Raw genomic sequence first — 14,811 nt, 5'->3', positions numbered from 1 at the left:
TCGTTCATCTGACCGTGTGTATGCACCATTAGAAACTCAGTGCTGTGAGGCAGTAATGCTAACCATCACACACATACACCTTAAAATAGCGTTGAGGGTACTCGCTTAGAGGCCCTCATTCAGAGCCGTACGCTCTGAGCAGAGCGCACGCTCTGCATGAGGGCCGGGCTCCATTTTCATGGAGCGTCCTCCTGGACGCTCGTATAGCTGTGGGTCACCACCCACAGGCTATACGAGCGTGCATTTTGATGGCCGTGATGGTCGTGACCATCGCGACCATCGAATTTGCGAGCCGGAGCCTGCGGTTGAGGTTTTCAACCGCAAGCTCCGGAGTGATTTTGGCTCTATCAGAGCCAAAATCACTCCCACTGACATCACTAGTGATGTCAGTGGGCCGGCTTCTGACGGGAGGCGTTTGATCGGACACAACGAGCGAAGGAAAGTCCTTCGCTCGTCGTGTCTGGTGCATGTGCACGACGGAGCTCCCTCCGTCGTGCGCATGCTCAGTGCAGACCATCGACCCACTTGCGAGCGGACAGCCGCTCGCGAGTGGGTCTGAATCAGGCCCAGAATTGTGTAACCTGATATAGCCTACATTGGTTTCTGCCACGGAAAGTGTAAATTTTTCCGCTTGCCCCGTTACAACTTGCTAAGTTTGCTGGCGCTGCTTAATGTTGTTGGGTGTTTGTGTCTGCTGTGCTTATCGCACTGCATGTCATTATGCATTATCTGCAACACATACATTGTCGGTTGCAAAACCTTTTGTGTGGAATGTTTAGAGTTTGGGCAAAGGTGTAATAACATAATAACAGCTCCTCTACTCTTCTTTTTTTTTTTTCTCCGTGTAGTGTTTTTAAAGAACTGCTGTGATGTAGAACAGCTACTGAGCCCTGTGTATCCGTCTGTCTGTGCACAGTGTGTGACTGCCACTCCATAGCTGTGACTGTCAGTCTGTCTATGTAAATAATATATTGATTGCATATGTAACTGTCAGTGCTGCCAACATACTGTGGGGCCTCTTCATGATGTTAATTATCCCGATAAATAACATACTAACTCGCCGCAGATTCTGGAGCAATTCATCATTGCTCCTGCGCGGTGACAGCTGATGCGAAAATCCGCTCTCCCGCGAGTTGGTTCACTGCTCCTTTTCGGAGCAATGAATCTTTTCGGAGCAGTGACGGGAGTGCGCATAAGAGCCCCGATGTCCGGCGGAAGGATCTGGACAGGGGTGGAGGGATCCGAAAGGATCTCTCTTCACGACCCGGGACTCCTTCCCATAGGAGTCCAGTTCCGAAAATATAATATTTTCGGAGCTTGATGAATTCTGTCCCCATATCTGTGATGTCTCCTGCTTTACCTTTGTAATGAATGGCCCAAAAACTTAATGTTTACAATTGCAGGTGAAACTGTTTATTTTCACCTGCTTTTGTAATAATTAAGTGATGATGAATAGGCCCCTGTATCTTGGAAAGTCTACCATCAGCTTTACCTACTGACCTATGTGCACAGTCATGGTATATGTCATCTATAGGTATCTGTGAGAAAAGGGGGAACCTTTATGGCTGGCATAGATAAAGTAGAATACTGAATATAGACTTTCATCTATAGCAGGGGTGGGCAATGAGCAGACCTCCAGCTGCTGTTGAACTACAAATCCCAGCATGCCTTGCAACAGTTCTACCATGGCCAAATAGCAAAACTGTGACAGGGCATGCTGGTATGTGTAGTTCTACAACAGCAGAGGGGAAGCTGCTTATTGCCCACCCCTACTCTATAGAATAATATTGATGCTAGATCTGTCAATATTCCAGAATGCTGACTGTAGCCCACTTGTGTTAGTAACCGTCTTCCTGGATTCACGCCGATCTACTTTAAATGCCCGTTTGGCCAGTATCCAAATATAAAGATCAGAGACCATCTGAATGATCCTAGCAATTAGTAATAATGATCAAAATAATCCTCATTGTCTTAACTGTTGAATGCATTGTAGAAAAAACAAATACATTTTATATAAAAAAAAAAAAAAAAGATGTTCACCTGGGCTCAGCCTAACTTTGTGCGACCTCCGTTCTTGCCCCATTTATGTAATGTGCCTCTCTCCTTTGCATCCACTCTGGTTACACTGACATTATATATATATATATATATATATATATATATATATATATATTTGAGTGCGCTGTTTTTTTTTACGTATGGCATCGCTGTAACCTCCATCTTTGACATGAGTACATTGTCATCTGAAATGTTTGCGGTTAGCAGGGTATAATTTAGAGACCGTGCTTTGAACCCTCCCAAATAGACACAGAGGAAATAAAACCTATCTGACAGTCAGACACTGGAAAAAGCTTTTAGTTTTCTCGGCTGAAGTAAAAGTGCAATAATTATTCTCCCTCTCTCTAACAGCTGGGTTAACAACTTTGGACATGAAGGCCTGGGGCTCCTCCTGGATGTGCTGGAGAAACTGCTGGACAAAAAACAGTAAGATCCACATCACAATTCTCACCAGCAATCTGCCGCTTATTAGGTACCGTCTTACATCCGTCTTGTGTTTCCTCCCAAGGCAGGAGAATATTGACAAGAAGAATCAGCACAAACTCATCCAGTGCCTGAAGGCGTTCATGAACAATAAGGTGGGTGCGGGCGAAACGCGTGGCCTCTTTTTTTTTTTTTCTTCCAGGTGGACGGGTCATCTTCTCCACACACGGGTCATGTCTAAGGACGCTGTAGTGACAAATGAAGGCAACCGTTACTAAACATATTACTGGATTACAATAAGCTGCTTTCTGTCTCTATAAGTTTACAAACCATTTATCGCCTAGTACAATCTGTATACCGAGACAAAACCACATATTACATGATGGCATTGACCTTAGAGGGCCATAAAACGTATAAACCTGGTCATCAAAGTCCCAAAAAGTTTTTATTTTATGAAGGAAGCACAGAGTGACTGAAATGGTGCAGAAATTATGCAAGCATGCTACCTGCAAAACTGGGCAGATCTCTGTGTGCCCACAATGATTTTCCTCCGTCCTGGCACCTCTATCCCCTGGATCAGTACGGGGCCGTATTAAGGGCCACAGGAGCCTGTGTCAGAAATGATCAAGAGCCCTGATGCCAGAAGAGGAGGAGCAGTGACAAGTTCTGAGTGGGTGTGGCCATTGCTGTGTGGGTGTAACCTGTGATCTGTGGGTGTGGCCAGGGCCATGTGACCGCTACACTATATGCCCCAATGTCTCCCTAAATATGTAAATGAAGAAAAATTGCCTAATTTTGTAAAGAAAATAACAATACAATTTTAATATGTATGACTTATGGCCAACCATGAGGCCAGCTGGTCATCATCATACAGTCTTGATGGGCCTATTTTTCTGTGGTGGCCTGGAGCTGTAGTCCCACCCTCCGCATTGTTAATATGGCCCTGGATCAGTAAAGGATGCTCAGAGCGCAGACCAGGAGAGAAGTAGCTGTGCCCAGCAATGACTGAAAGGCGACTAGCATAGGACTTATTTACAGTGTCGCCCCATCTGGAATGTCACCGATCTCTGTGCACTCTACTGGCCTAGACTCCTAGGAGGCATCTGGGCAGAGGCCTACCGCAGTCCAGTTCAGTTAGTAGCATACCGGGCATGCTCATTTCAGCACACTCTTGAATCAGTCCATCGTTGCTCTCCCCGTTCTTTGTAATCTATATATAATTACCCCCCCCGTCTCTTACTTTGTGATAGCTAATTTTAAAATGTCAGGCGTTTCATATAAACGGAGAATTAAAAGGCACAAAAGCTGTATGTGATGGTTTGAGGAATATGTCTGAACCATAGATCACTGGTGTGTTCTGTCTTCCTCCTGTGTGACTTATTTTACACCAAATCTCCTACAGTACAGCTATAAATAGGAAAAGCTGAAGTCTGTAAATGAGAATTATCATCTTCACATAGCTTCACTGTTAGGGCTCATGTGTCCTCCTGCAATTGTACTAAATGCATTGCTTTTTGTATCCATTTTCCTTCAGCAATGTCTTTATATCATCATAGAGTTTATTTGCATAGGCCCAGTATATGATATAAAACTATTCTGGATACGTTGTATGTATCTGGGTGCGATAAGCAAGAAGACATGGTTGAAACTGAAAGATGGAAGCCATAGAGCCAGTCTTACGCCAGAGGAATGGGCGGGGACATAGCGGCATGATCCAGCGTTTGCACCATTTTTCAAAAGAATACGCGCTCCCTCTTTAGTTTTAATACAGATCGTTACTTGGTTGCTGCATACTTTATTACGTATGAATAATTCTGTGTACTAACACAACTTTGCCATTCAGTTTTCCTGGTGTAGATCTGAGCTTCCCAAAGGCACAGCCACTTATAGTGTATATGACAATATTTGCAGCAATGTATCTAAATATGTTACAATATAGGAAATACCATATGTGTGTTACAAAATGCCCTTTAAAACCAGCTTTTCTCTTCGCTTATGTAATGTTTGAAGGAAAAATGGTTATATTATTTTTACTCCCTATCCACGGCAGCTTTGGTTCAAATCTAAATTAATATTTATTATGTACTTCAAATTCCACAACTAATGCCCAATAGTTTTGTTAGAGGGAGCAAAAGCTAAAATGATGACGCACAGCAAAGTCAGTTGTACTGTACATACCTGCTTGTACTACATGGACGAATCCACCTACAGTGTTTGTTACTTTATTTTATAAATCGTTTTCATTGAAAATGTACCAATGGAATACAATAAATAATACAAGATCACGAAGTAAGAATTTTGTAGTCTATAGAGATTGTGTGTTACCCATGAGACTAGACAGTCATTCACACAAGTTCCACTTTTTCAGTGCTACAGACTGATGCTACACACATTTTATTTTTAAATTTCATAGTTTCTTATGGAATATACAGACGAAAGACATAGGGGTCATAGGCAAACGCAGGGGGGGGGGTGTTCCGGTTGCCTGGAAACCCCCCTCCCCAGCCCACATTAGAAATCGGAACATAAAATTTTACTAGTGCTGCATGTTCTTCTCACTATCACAAATGAAATAGTTAGCACCACCTGTGGATCTTTTAACAGCCAGCCAGTAATAAATACACCTGTGCGCCAATTCAATCTGGAAAACACTGTTAAGGGTACACTGCTATGTATAGACCATCAATAGGCTTAATTATTAATACCATATAATAATACACTATCCAGTGCATGATGAGACCAAGATGTACATATATGTCCAGGGCAGTGCTAGGTTCTTCTGCTGCTCCCCCAGACTCCCAGACTTGCTCCCATGCTCTGGAATGGTGCCCACATCTGAAATAAAAACACTGAGCTCAGACAGGATGGCCCTACTGCCGCATCTAATGGCTATACTGTGATCGCTGGTCCTGTATATGCTGGAGTTATGACTCACAATACACTTTGTATGACGCATATTAAAGCTGGATAAGTGCTAATTATGCCCTATTCATGGACTGGCCATACACACTCTAAAATCCAGCATTTGGAAACCCCCCTCTAGGAATCCTGCGTTTGCCACTGGGGGTCTATTTACTAAGCAGTGTTAGGAGACAGAGTGAAAAGTGATAAGGTACCAGCCAATCAGCTCCTAACTGTCATCTCACAGGCTGTGTTTGAAAAATGACAGTTGGGAGCTGATTGGCTGGTACCTTATCACTTTTCACTCTGTCTCCTAACACTGCTTAGTAAATAGACCCCCAAGTTTGACAGCTTACTTACTGTACTGATAGAGCATGTTTATGTAAGACAAATGACACGATTAAGGATAAATAAATTAACAACTCTGATTTTTGTTTGACAGTATGGGCTGCAAAGGATGCTGGGAGAAGAGAGGAGCTTACTTCTGCTGGCCAGGGCTATTGATCCCAAACAAGCCAATATGATGACCGAGATCTTGAAGGTTTTATCCGCCATTTGTATAGTTGGGGAGGACAACATGTAAGTACAGTGTATACGAGGAAAGGCATTTTGTTTACGTAGCCCATACAACACTTTCAATCAGACAATTATTTTATTACTAAATTACATTAAAGTGATAACCTATATATATATTGGGGAAAAAGAGAGGCTATAGGAAAAAGCCTTACACCCGAGTGTGATAATAGTAAAAGTTATTTAAAATATTATCAATTCAGAGCATAAAATTTCATTTTACAGAACAGAGGGCCTGATTCAGACCCGGACGCTATTTGCGGACGCTCGTTCTTAAAAAGGGTCCGGATATTTAAATTGAGCGCTCGCTCTTTGCGGGGTGTTGACGCCTCTATGTCAGATCGAGCATCCGAAAAATGCGCTCGTTATTTTGTAAGGACGCCCCTTTGCCGTTCGCATCACACGTCATCTCCGTTATTTATTAGATTAATCGGGAACATCGAAAGGCGTCTGAACTGCTCGCAGTGCTTGTGGTAGGATTTAGTTCCCGCTATCACTGCAAGCAGTTCAGGCTAAAAGACAACCAAGTGACGTGGTCGATGATGCTCCTTTACTAATTATGCACTCCCATTAAATGCCGTTTTGACCGTTAGGCACGCCTGCGTTCGGATCTCCACACCCCCGTTTTCAAGCACCTTCCCCAGTTACCACCCACAAACGGTACATTCTGTCAATCAAATTAGCAGCCCCTCGTTGTTTTACGAGCGCGCGATTTCCGACCGCAATGACTGGTTTGTGCATGCGCATTGAGAACCATACACATGCGCAGTTGTGCGAACATCGCTCAGAGCGAACGAGCGGCCGCTTATGAGCAGCTCTGAATCAGGCCCAGATTCTTTATTGATTGTGCTGATCGCACTGATTAGTGAGATCTTAGGCACAATAATATAATGAAACTCCTTCGCTGGCTCTGGTAATTTGCATATTGGTCACAATTAGCATATTGGTCAGTAAAAGATTAATAATGAATAAAAGCATTTTAAAAAAATATAGACTATTCTTAATACACAGTAATACTTGAAAAGGTGAGGTGTAGGAATTCATCAATATTCATCAATACTAATTAGGGAAACCATGCTAATTGTTTACTATATGGTTAAATATTCAAATCCATGGTGCAATTTTTTTTACTCCTTTTATCTCTAAACATAAAATGTGGTGAAAAACCTTAAGAGACGTGAGTGCATTAGTCCGACATTATGCTGGGGAATATCATACAGGCTGAGATGAGAAAAGATTATAAAACCGTTCCGCGGAATATTTGCTGGCTGTGGAATGTCGCACATCTCTCTGGAAGAAGTGAAGTCTCCTATAATTTCTTTCCTGCCCGGCGTCCTTATACCCCAAACTCACCACAGAGTGGGACGAATCACCACGGTTATTGTCACAGGCCAATTTATAATCAATGTAATAGTAAAATACAAAACGGAATGCCAGAGCTATAAAATGGCGCAGCTTTATCAGAGGTCAATGATTGTATCACCACCACTTCGCTCTTCCACAAAATGTCCCGTTCTGGGGTGAGAGACTCTCCCAATTCTAGTTACAACATATAGATCTGTAGTTGCAAAGCGGACGATGGATTGGAAAGTATTTTTTATTTACTGCTGGAGGAAAACCAGACAAGGGAGAACATACAAACGCCACGGAAATCTGTCCCTGGTCGGAATTGCATGTACTATTTTTACGAAAATACCATGGTAACCTGCAGTTGGTGACAAAATTATAATTGAATGCAGTATACATTGTAGATGCAATGTATTCCCACCTAAAACTTGGAAAAGCAGGTTACAGTACGTACAAATGTGAGCCATTTTTGAGCCATTTTTATGGTTGAAATAAATCGTGAAAAACTAGCCTAGGAATTTATTGAGAACCAGTGGCTCAGGCGGATGGACCTTCCATTATACAACCGAGGCTCCTGCCTAAGGGCCTGTGAGCACTGAGGAGCCCAGATAACTCATTTTCGTTTCACTGATTAACAAAATGGTGAAGGGGTCCCAATCCAGTATGTTGCCTTGGGCCCCCAGGGCAGGGCCGAAACTAGGATGTCTGTCACCCGGTGCAAGGTAGCAATTTTGCGCCCCCTCCCTTCCTGTACCTGGATTTTGTCCTCCATATGGCAGTGCACTAGTCAAACGTCCCTGATATAGTGACTTACATTATTCCACACACAATAATTCCCATTACTCATTATGCCACACACTGTATTGTCTATTACCAAAGTGCCACTTACATATTTGCCCGACACCATTTTATGCACCACAGTAAGGCTTCTAATTACTTTTAAATTACCTGCTCGTTGCCATGGGTTTCATGCTTGTTGCCAGGGGGTTTCATGCTTGTTGCCAGGGGGTTTCATGCTCGTTGCCAGGGGGTTTCATGCTCGTTGCCATGGGGTTTATGCTCATTGCCAGGGGGTTTCATGGGAGAAGATGGAGCTTTCAGCATCTTTTCCCGGCACTTGCGCTGGCCTAACAGACACTAGAGTTCCAGTAGGACCTCTAGTGTCTGTCTCCTCCTCAGCGGCGCCCATTTTTGGATGGCCGTTTTCAGCAGAGTCCATGCAAATTACCATCCAAAAATAGCCGCCACCAAGGAGGAGACAGACACTAGAGGTCCAGTAAGCATCTGTCGCCTCCTTGGCGGCGGCCATTTTTGGATGGCCATTTTCTGACTCTGCAGCCCCCAAGCCACCGTGAGTCATCCTTTTTCACCCCCTGCATTCTGGCACCCGGTGCATAAGCACCTCTAGCCCCCCCTAGTTGCGGCCCTGCCCTGGGGGTTTAATCTAGACCAGTCATTTATTCCAAGTGTATGTACTGTAAACGCCACTCTTCTCATGAATAATGTGTGGCGGACATGTGAATTATAGGAACTAAAAGCTTCTGGCAGGAAAATAAAACCGTGAGACTTCCAATATATGGTGAAAGCTTCTGTTCTATCGTGAATATTGAGCTGAACCTAATTTAAAGCTCCTTTATAAACAATACATAGACTTCTTGCTTTGATCAAACCTTTCCCACCCACTAGACGCAAAAAGTTATTTCTTTGCTGTATTCACATAAAATTGATCATGCCGCAAACTTCCCAGTAAAGTTCCCAATCCGCCCAGTAATATCCCCTGTTTACAGAGCCCGCAACCCAAACTTTCGAGCACACCTCTCAGGGCGAAAAATAGCGATCAGTAAATCAAAATATTTGACAACCCCAAATATTTCACTGAATAATTGCCCCATGCACCAGTTTTGGCCCTCACAGGGTCACCAGTCCCAGTCTTCAGTCTCTTCCGGGTTCCATTTTCCGCTAGACGCTATTATTTTCACTTTTTAGATCCATATTACAATGGCGTGCATAGTGTGTCAGTACAAACCGTTGGCCGAAGTTCATTTATAAGAAATTGTTGTGAAGGAATATTTTCGAGAGTCTACAATCACATGATGCCAAATTACAAATTATTCAGGAGCGTCAAAGCATTTAATTTTGCCTGTGCTTGATTAATTTTTCTTAGCCTGGAAAAGCTCCTGGAGGCGATCAGCACTGCCGCAGAAATAAACAACAAGGAGCGCTTCTCGCTAATAGTGGAAGGTTTGGAGAATCATGAAGCCCTTCATGTACAGGTAGGTCTCTATTACACTTCGATAGGCCCTAAGCTGGCCATACCCCTAGATCATCTTTCCAACCAGCCCATTAGATGAATGGTTGTAACGAAAATCTGGTAACATATCGGACGTTTGCGCCCAAATACTGGAAAATGGACACAAAGGGTCGTTTAGACAAGTTTGTTAAACGGATTTAAACAACTTGTATGAATGACTGTTTTCCGGCGTTTGGGAGCAGACGGCTGATTGGCGCTTGCTCCCATACATTTGCAGATTTTTGTTGTAGTCAGTCAACTAGTTGGCTGGTTGGACAGATAATCTTTATATGTGTGACCAGCTTTACACAGCGAGCATCCCCCGCTGAATAGAAAGAGAGCTGGGGAAACGTGTGAGCGACTGTGTTAGAGGGTTCTGTATTTGTGTCTGTAATATATCATTATACTCTGCCAGTTATAATACATGGGGTATACAGTATCTGTTTCAATAAAGGAGGCCTTCACGCAGCTGCGGAATTTTCTGATTGGTAGGTATTTTGGATAATCTTTATTATGCAGAATAGAGCACTGCCCACTTCCTACTGTTGTGCGATTGGCTCTGCCAGCTGACAGGCAGCACTGACAGCCAATCACAAATTAGTAAGGAATAATGGAGTGATTGAAACACACTAAGGAGATTAGTCATCAAGGAATTTCTTAACTGTAGCTATGCAATAATGTGGTTATAGCCATGATAATAAGGGGGTGGCCAGTCTACTAATAATTGTAAAGCAGAAGGAAAATAGGGCATTGCCTCTCCCTCTGCCATATATATTATATACTAACGGGAGCCGGATCCCTGACATTTAATTATATCAGACATGGAAATAGGAGTGATTTAATGGTCACAGATTAATGTCTACAATTAATTTACAATTACTAGTGACTGTGATTTGGTATTTATATTACTGTATAATCACTTGTGAGCACTACATCACTGCCCATAATCATTTGTGAGCACTACATCACTGCCCATAATCACTTGTGAGCACTACATCACTGCCCATAATCACTTGTGAGCACTACATCACTGCCCATAATCACTTGTGAGCACTACATGACTGCCCATAATCACTTGTGAGCACTACATCACTGCCCATAATCACTTGTGAGCACTACATGACTGCCCATAATCACTTGTGAGCACTACATGACTGCCCATAATCACTTGTGAGCACTACATCACTGCCCATAATCACTTGTAAGCACTACATCACTGCCCATAATCACTTGTGAGCACTACATCACTGCCCATAATCACTTGTGAGCACTACATCTCTGCCCATAATCACTTGTGAGCACTACATCTCTGCCCATAATCACTTGTGAGCACTACATCACTGCCCATAATCACTTGTGAGCACTACATCACTGCCCATAATCACTTGTGAGCACTACATCACTGCCTATAATCACTTGTGAGCACTACATCACTGTCCATAATCACTTGTGAGCACTACATGACTACCCATAATCACTTGTGAGCATTACATGACTACCCATAATCACTTGTGAGCACTACATGACTACCCATAATCACTTGTGAGCACTAAATCAGGGAAGATGATCACTTTCTAAATACCAAATCAGTTCTCTCTTTATCACTTGTGAGTAATAAATCAGGGCTTACAGTCACATGTGAGTTTTAAACCAGTGCTGTCATTCGCTTGTGACTAATAAGTCAGTGCTTAGAATAACAGGTGAGTAATAAATCAGTGTTATCAATCACTTGTGAGTAATCACTTGTGAATACTAAATCAGGGCTTACAATCACTTGTGAGTAATACATAAGTGCTCTGAATCACAGGTGAATAATAAAACAGGGCAATCAAATCACTTGTGAGTAATAAATCAGGGCTCACAATCACTTGTGAATACTAAATCGGGGCTTACAATCACTTGTGAGTAATAAATCAGGGCTCACAATCACTTGTGAGTACTAAATCAGGGCTCACAAATACTTGTGAATACTATTTGTTTTGTGTTCCCAAGAGCCCTGTGTAACCTGCTAGCAAAGTGCAAATGCTCAGTTATCCCTCCCCAGTCCCTACCAGTGAAATATTTTCCGTGCACTGCATTACTCGCAGTAGATGAGTCGCCATCGCTAATTGTCGGTCAGTTGCAGAAGATATGTCGTTTTGCATTTTGCTTGGAGCTGTGATTTATGTGCCGCTTGTCCACAATCCAGCACCTGCATCGGCACTGCGCCAGCTCTGCCAAAGACGAGGCAAGTCACTTTGTACCATTGTAATATCATGATTATAATTACGCGGCCATATGTCTTCCCACCAATAACCATATTCTCGGACATTTTAACATGGAGCACATTTATAAACAGTGCGGAATCGTTAAAAGCCGTTCTATTATTAGCTTCCCAACTGCTGTATATCTATTTTACTGTTGTAGAGAACTTTGTCTAACTGCCTTTGCCTCTGAAATTGGTTGTTAACACAGCTAACGACAGTTTTGTTAGAATCTTACAAACGGCCACCTTTGCCTTGGGACATTAACCACTGATAATGGCTGTATTCTTATTGCCTTTGTGTTTGGGCTCTTACTGCTTGCTTTGTTTAATAGCACATGTGCCGAGTTGAAAATGTTTTAAATTGTGCCCAATATCTGCTGCAAATAAGTGGCCGGTCGCTTAACCACTTCACTGCTCCTAGTACAACAATTAGGATGCTCAACGAACAACTTCCAAGGAGGATCTTTAGTTATTTATGCCATATAAAAATAAACCGCGGGATGCCTAGCCGGAATCCGGCATTACTAGCCGCGCCGGAACCCCAATGTGGCATCCAAGGCCAAGGTTCTCTAGTAAAAATCATCTTTTTACATAATAAACAGTATGTCAACATGATTTTAGCAGGGGGCTTCTGGTGACCAGAGGCATAACTAGAACTCTTTGGGCCCCATAGCAACTTTTGAAAGGGGCCCCCAGTGCTTCTAGTGAGACACCCCTCTCTGCTCCATAGTAGTGGCCTAGTTAATGTAATGTTCCTGGTAGCGCCGTAGTTCCTTTTATGCCCCATCCACTGAATCAGCAGTTTGGTAGTAAGGGACAGTCTGCAAACTACTCGCCATGATATAGTGTATTCCTCACACTGTATTTCTGTATTCAATACAGTGTCACCTGTTCTTATCGTTCTGTTCGGCACTGATGCCGATGTCGGCTGGGTGCAGGGGAGGTGGGCAATGGAATCGGGCCCCCTAAGCCTTTGGACCTCATAGCAATGACACCCTCTGCACTCACTGTAATTACACCTATACTAGTGACCTAACCCAAAATGCCATTAGGGCAACTGCCACTAACAACCGCAATTTCCCATCCTGTGTAATATAGAGGTGCGCAGGAAAGTTAGCGATGTTAGGGCTCCGCAGTCTACCGCTATGCGGACATCGTGGCCACATATCCTGGGCTGAATTGAGTACCCCTGTAATATACCTATTATATTCTGACTCTTTAATTGAGTGTTACCGTATTCAATACAAAATAATTTCACTTACACATTAGGCTATTAACCAAACCACACCAACATACATCTCTTCACTCATCTCAAAATATCTCCCAACCCGACCTCTCCGCTCAGCAGCACAAGATCTGTGTCTCTCATCCCCATGCATTACTTGCTCCCATTCACGGTTACAGGACTTTCTTCGGGCTGCACCCAATCAATGGAATGCCCTACCTCGCACAATAAGACTTTCCTCCAGTCTCCAATCCTTCAAGCGTTCCCTGAAAACTCACCTCTTCAGGCAAGCTTATCAGATTCCAGAACCTACCTTCATAGCTTCCATATCTAATTACATCCCCTTTTACAGTCCACACACAGTCTCACACATCGTCTTTCTCTCACATCCTCATGAAATTTGGTTGACATTCCTGTGTGACTGGATCATGCAGCCCACCAATGGCATTCTGGCTGGACCAAAATGCAATATATAGCACCTATCCTTGTGTATCAATGACTATTTCCCTATAGATTGTAAGCGTGCGAGCAGGGCCTTCCTACCTATATATCTGTCTGTTATTACCCAGTTTTGTTCTATTAATGTTTACAATTGTAAAGCGCAACGTAATATGCTGCGCTCTATAAGAAACTGTAAATAAATAAATAGAATAACAGGTTTCGAAATTGACACAGGGGCTTATATTCTCACTGATGATAATAAATTGTGTTTTATCTAAAACCTTTAGCATAACATGAAATAGGGAAATAACTTTCCCACCTCTGTGGACGTGACCTTTAGGAAGAAATCCACTTACAGTATTGGTCCATTAAGCAGAATCCCAAGGCATGACCAGAAAATGAGGCCACAATGGTAATAGAGCTACTTAACTTTGCTTCTATTAATTCACATAGATCATGGTGATTTTAATAAAAGTATGATATACGTAACTGTCAGCGCTCGGCAGACTTCTTGATCCAGAGCTCAGCGCGCGATTGTCAAACCTATATTTTATCCAGTGATTCTCTATAGGCTCAGCCTGCAGTGTAGCAAACCGCGTCATCTAGAATTTAAAGAGCTGTTTTTCTTATGGAACCTTTGATGGTAAAGGATGATATTTTAGACCATGGAGCCTGAAACACGTCATTTCTATAATAGCATATGCCGAGATTCCACATACGTACTGTCTAGACATATCTTCATGCATTTTAAGTCCCCATAATAATATTGGTTGCGGGATTTATTTTATTTAATATTAGATAGAAATACTTATCTTCCCTAGATATAAAATTGAAAAATAGAATTATAATACACTGTAAAGATTGCAATGCGATATGCAATGAACATGAGGCACCATACTAGATGCTGTAGGCTCATTTATATGATATGCTGGACGGGAGGGGGGGGGCAGGGATTATTGAGAGAGCCACGAGGTACTGAGTAATTCAACACCTGTTACAGTGAGCATTAACCCCAAAATGGGTGCTGTTAATTACTGTGGAGCTGAAACTTGATTCCAATCAGCAAACGAATATACATTGCATAAATCTCCGGGTCACCAGTTACGCAGGGCCGGCAAAAGCAATATCGGCGCCCCCTCCTACCCCCACAGAGACGGCACCACCACTCCCACTGGTAGCTCCCTTAGGGGTTAGAGATGGTTGGGGTGACATCGCCCCCTTGTTAGGGAGAGTGGCACAGGGCAGTGACAACATACATTGGTGAATTTGTAAATCGAATGAGAGGTGTGGCTTAGCAACGCTGTGGGA

General features: G+C 42.9%; 1 protein-coding gene across 3 annotated transcripts in view; it reads left to right on the top strand.

Annotated features, from left to right (window-relative positions):
* Window positions 1–14,811, top strand: part of DIAPH2 (diaphanous related formin 2) — a 1,301,891-nt gene that overhangs the window by 320,600 nt on the left and 966,480 nt on the right. For all 3 annotated transcript variants that reach the window (XM_088475573.1, XM_088475574.1, XM_088475575.1), the window contains 4 exons: window positions 2,410–2,484; window positions 2,567–2,636; window positions 5,825–5,961; window positions 9,467–9,575. In XM_088475573.1, coding sequence (XP_088331699.1) covers window positions 2,410–2,484; window positions 2,567–2,636; window positions 5,825–5,961; window positions 9,467–9,575 — 391 coding nt within the window. The remainder of the gene's footprint in view (window positions 1–2,409; window positions 2,485–2,566; window positions 2,637–5,824; window positions 5,962–9,466; window positions 9,576–14,811) is intronic.

This window comes from Taudactylus pleione, unplaced genomic scaffold (genome assembly GCF_031769625.1).
Source record: "Taudactylus pleione unplaced genomic scaffold, aTauple2 ptg000174l, whole genome shotgun sequence".
NCBI lineage: Eukaryota > Metazoa > Chordata > Amphibia > Anura > Myobatrachidae > Taudactylus > Taudactylus pleione.
This window is presented reverse-complemented; position numbering and strand designations above follow the sequence as displayed.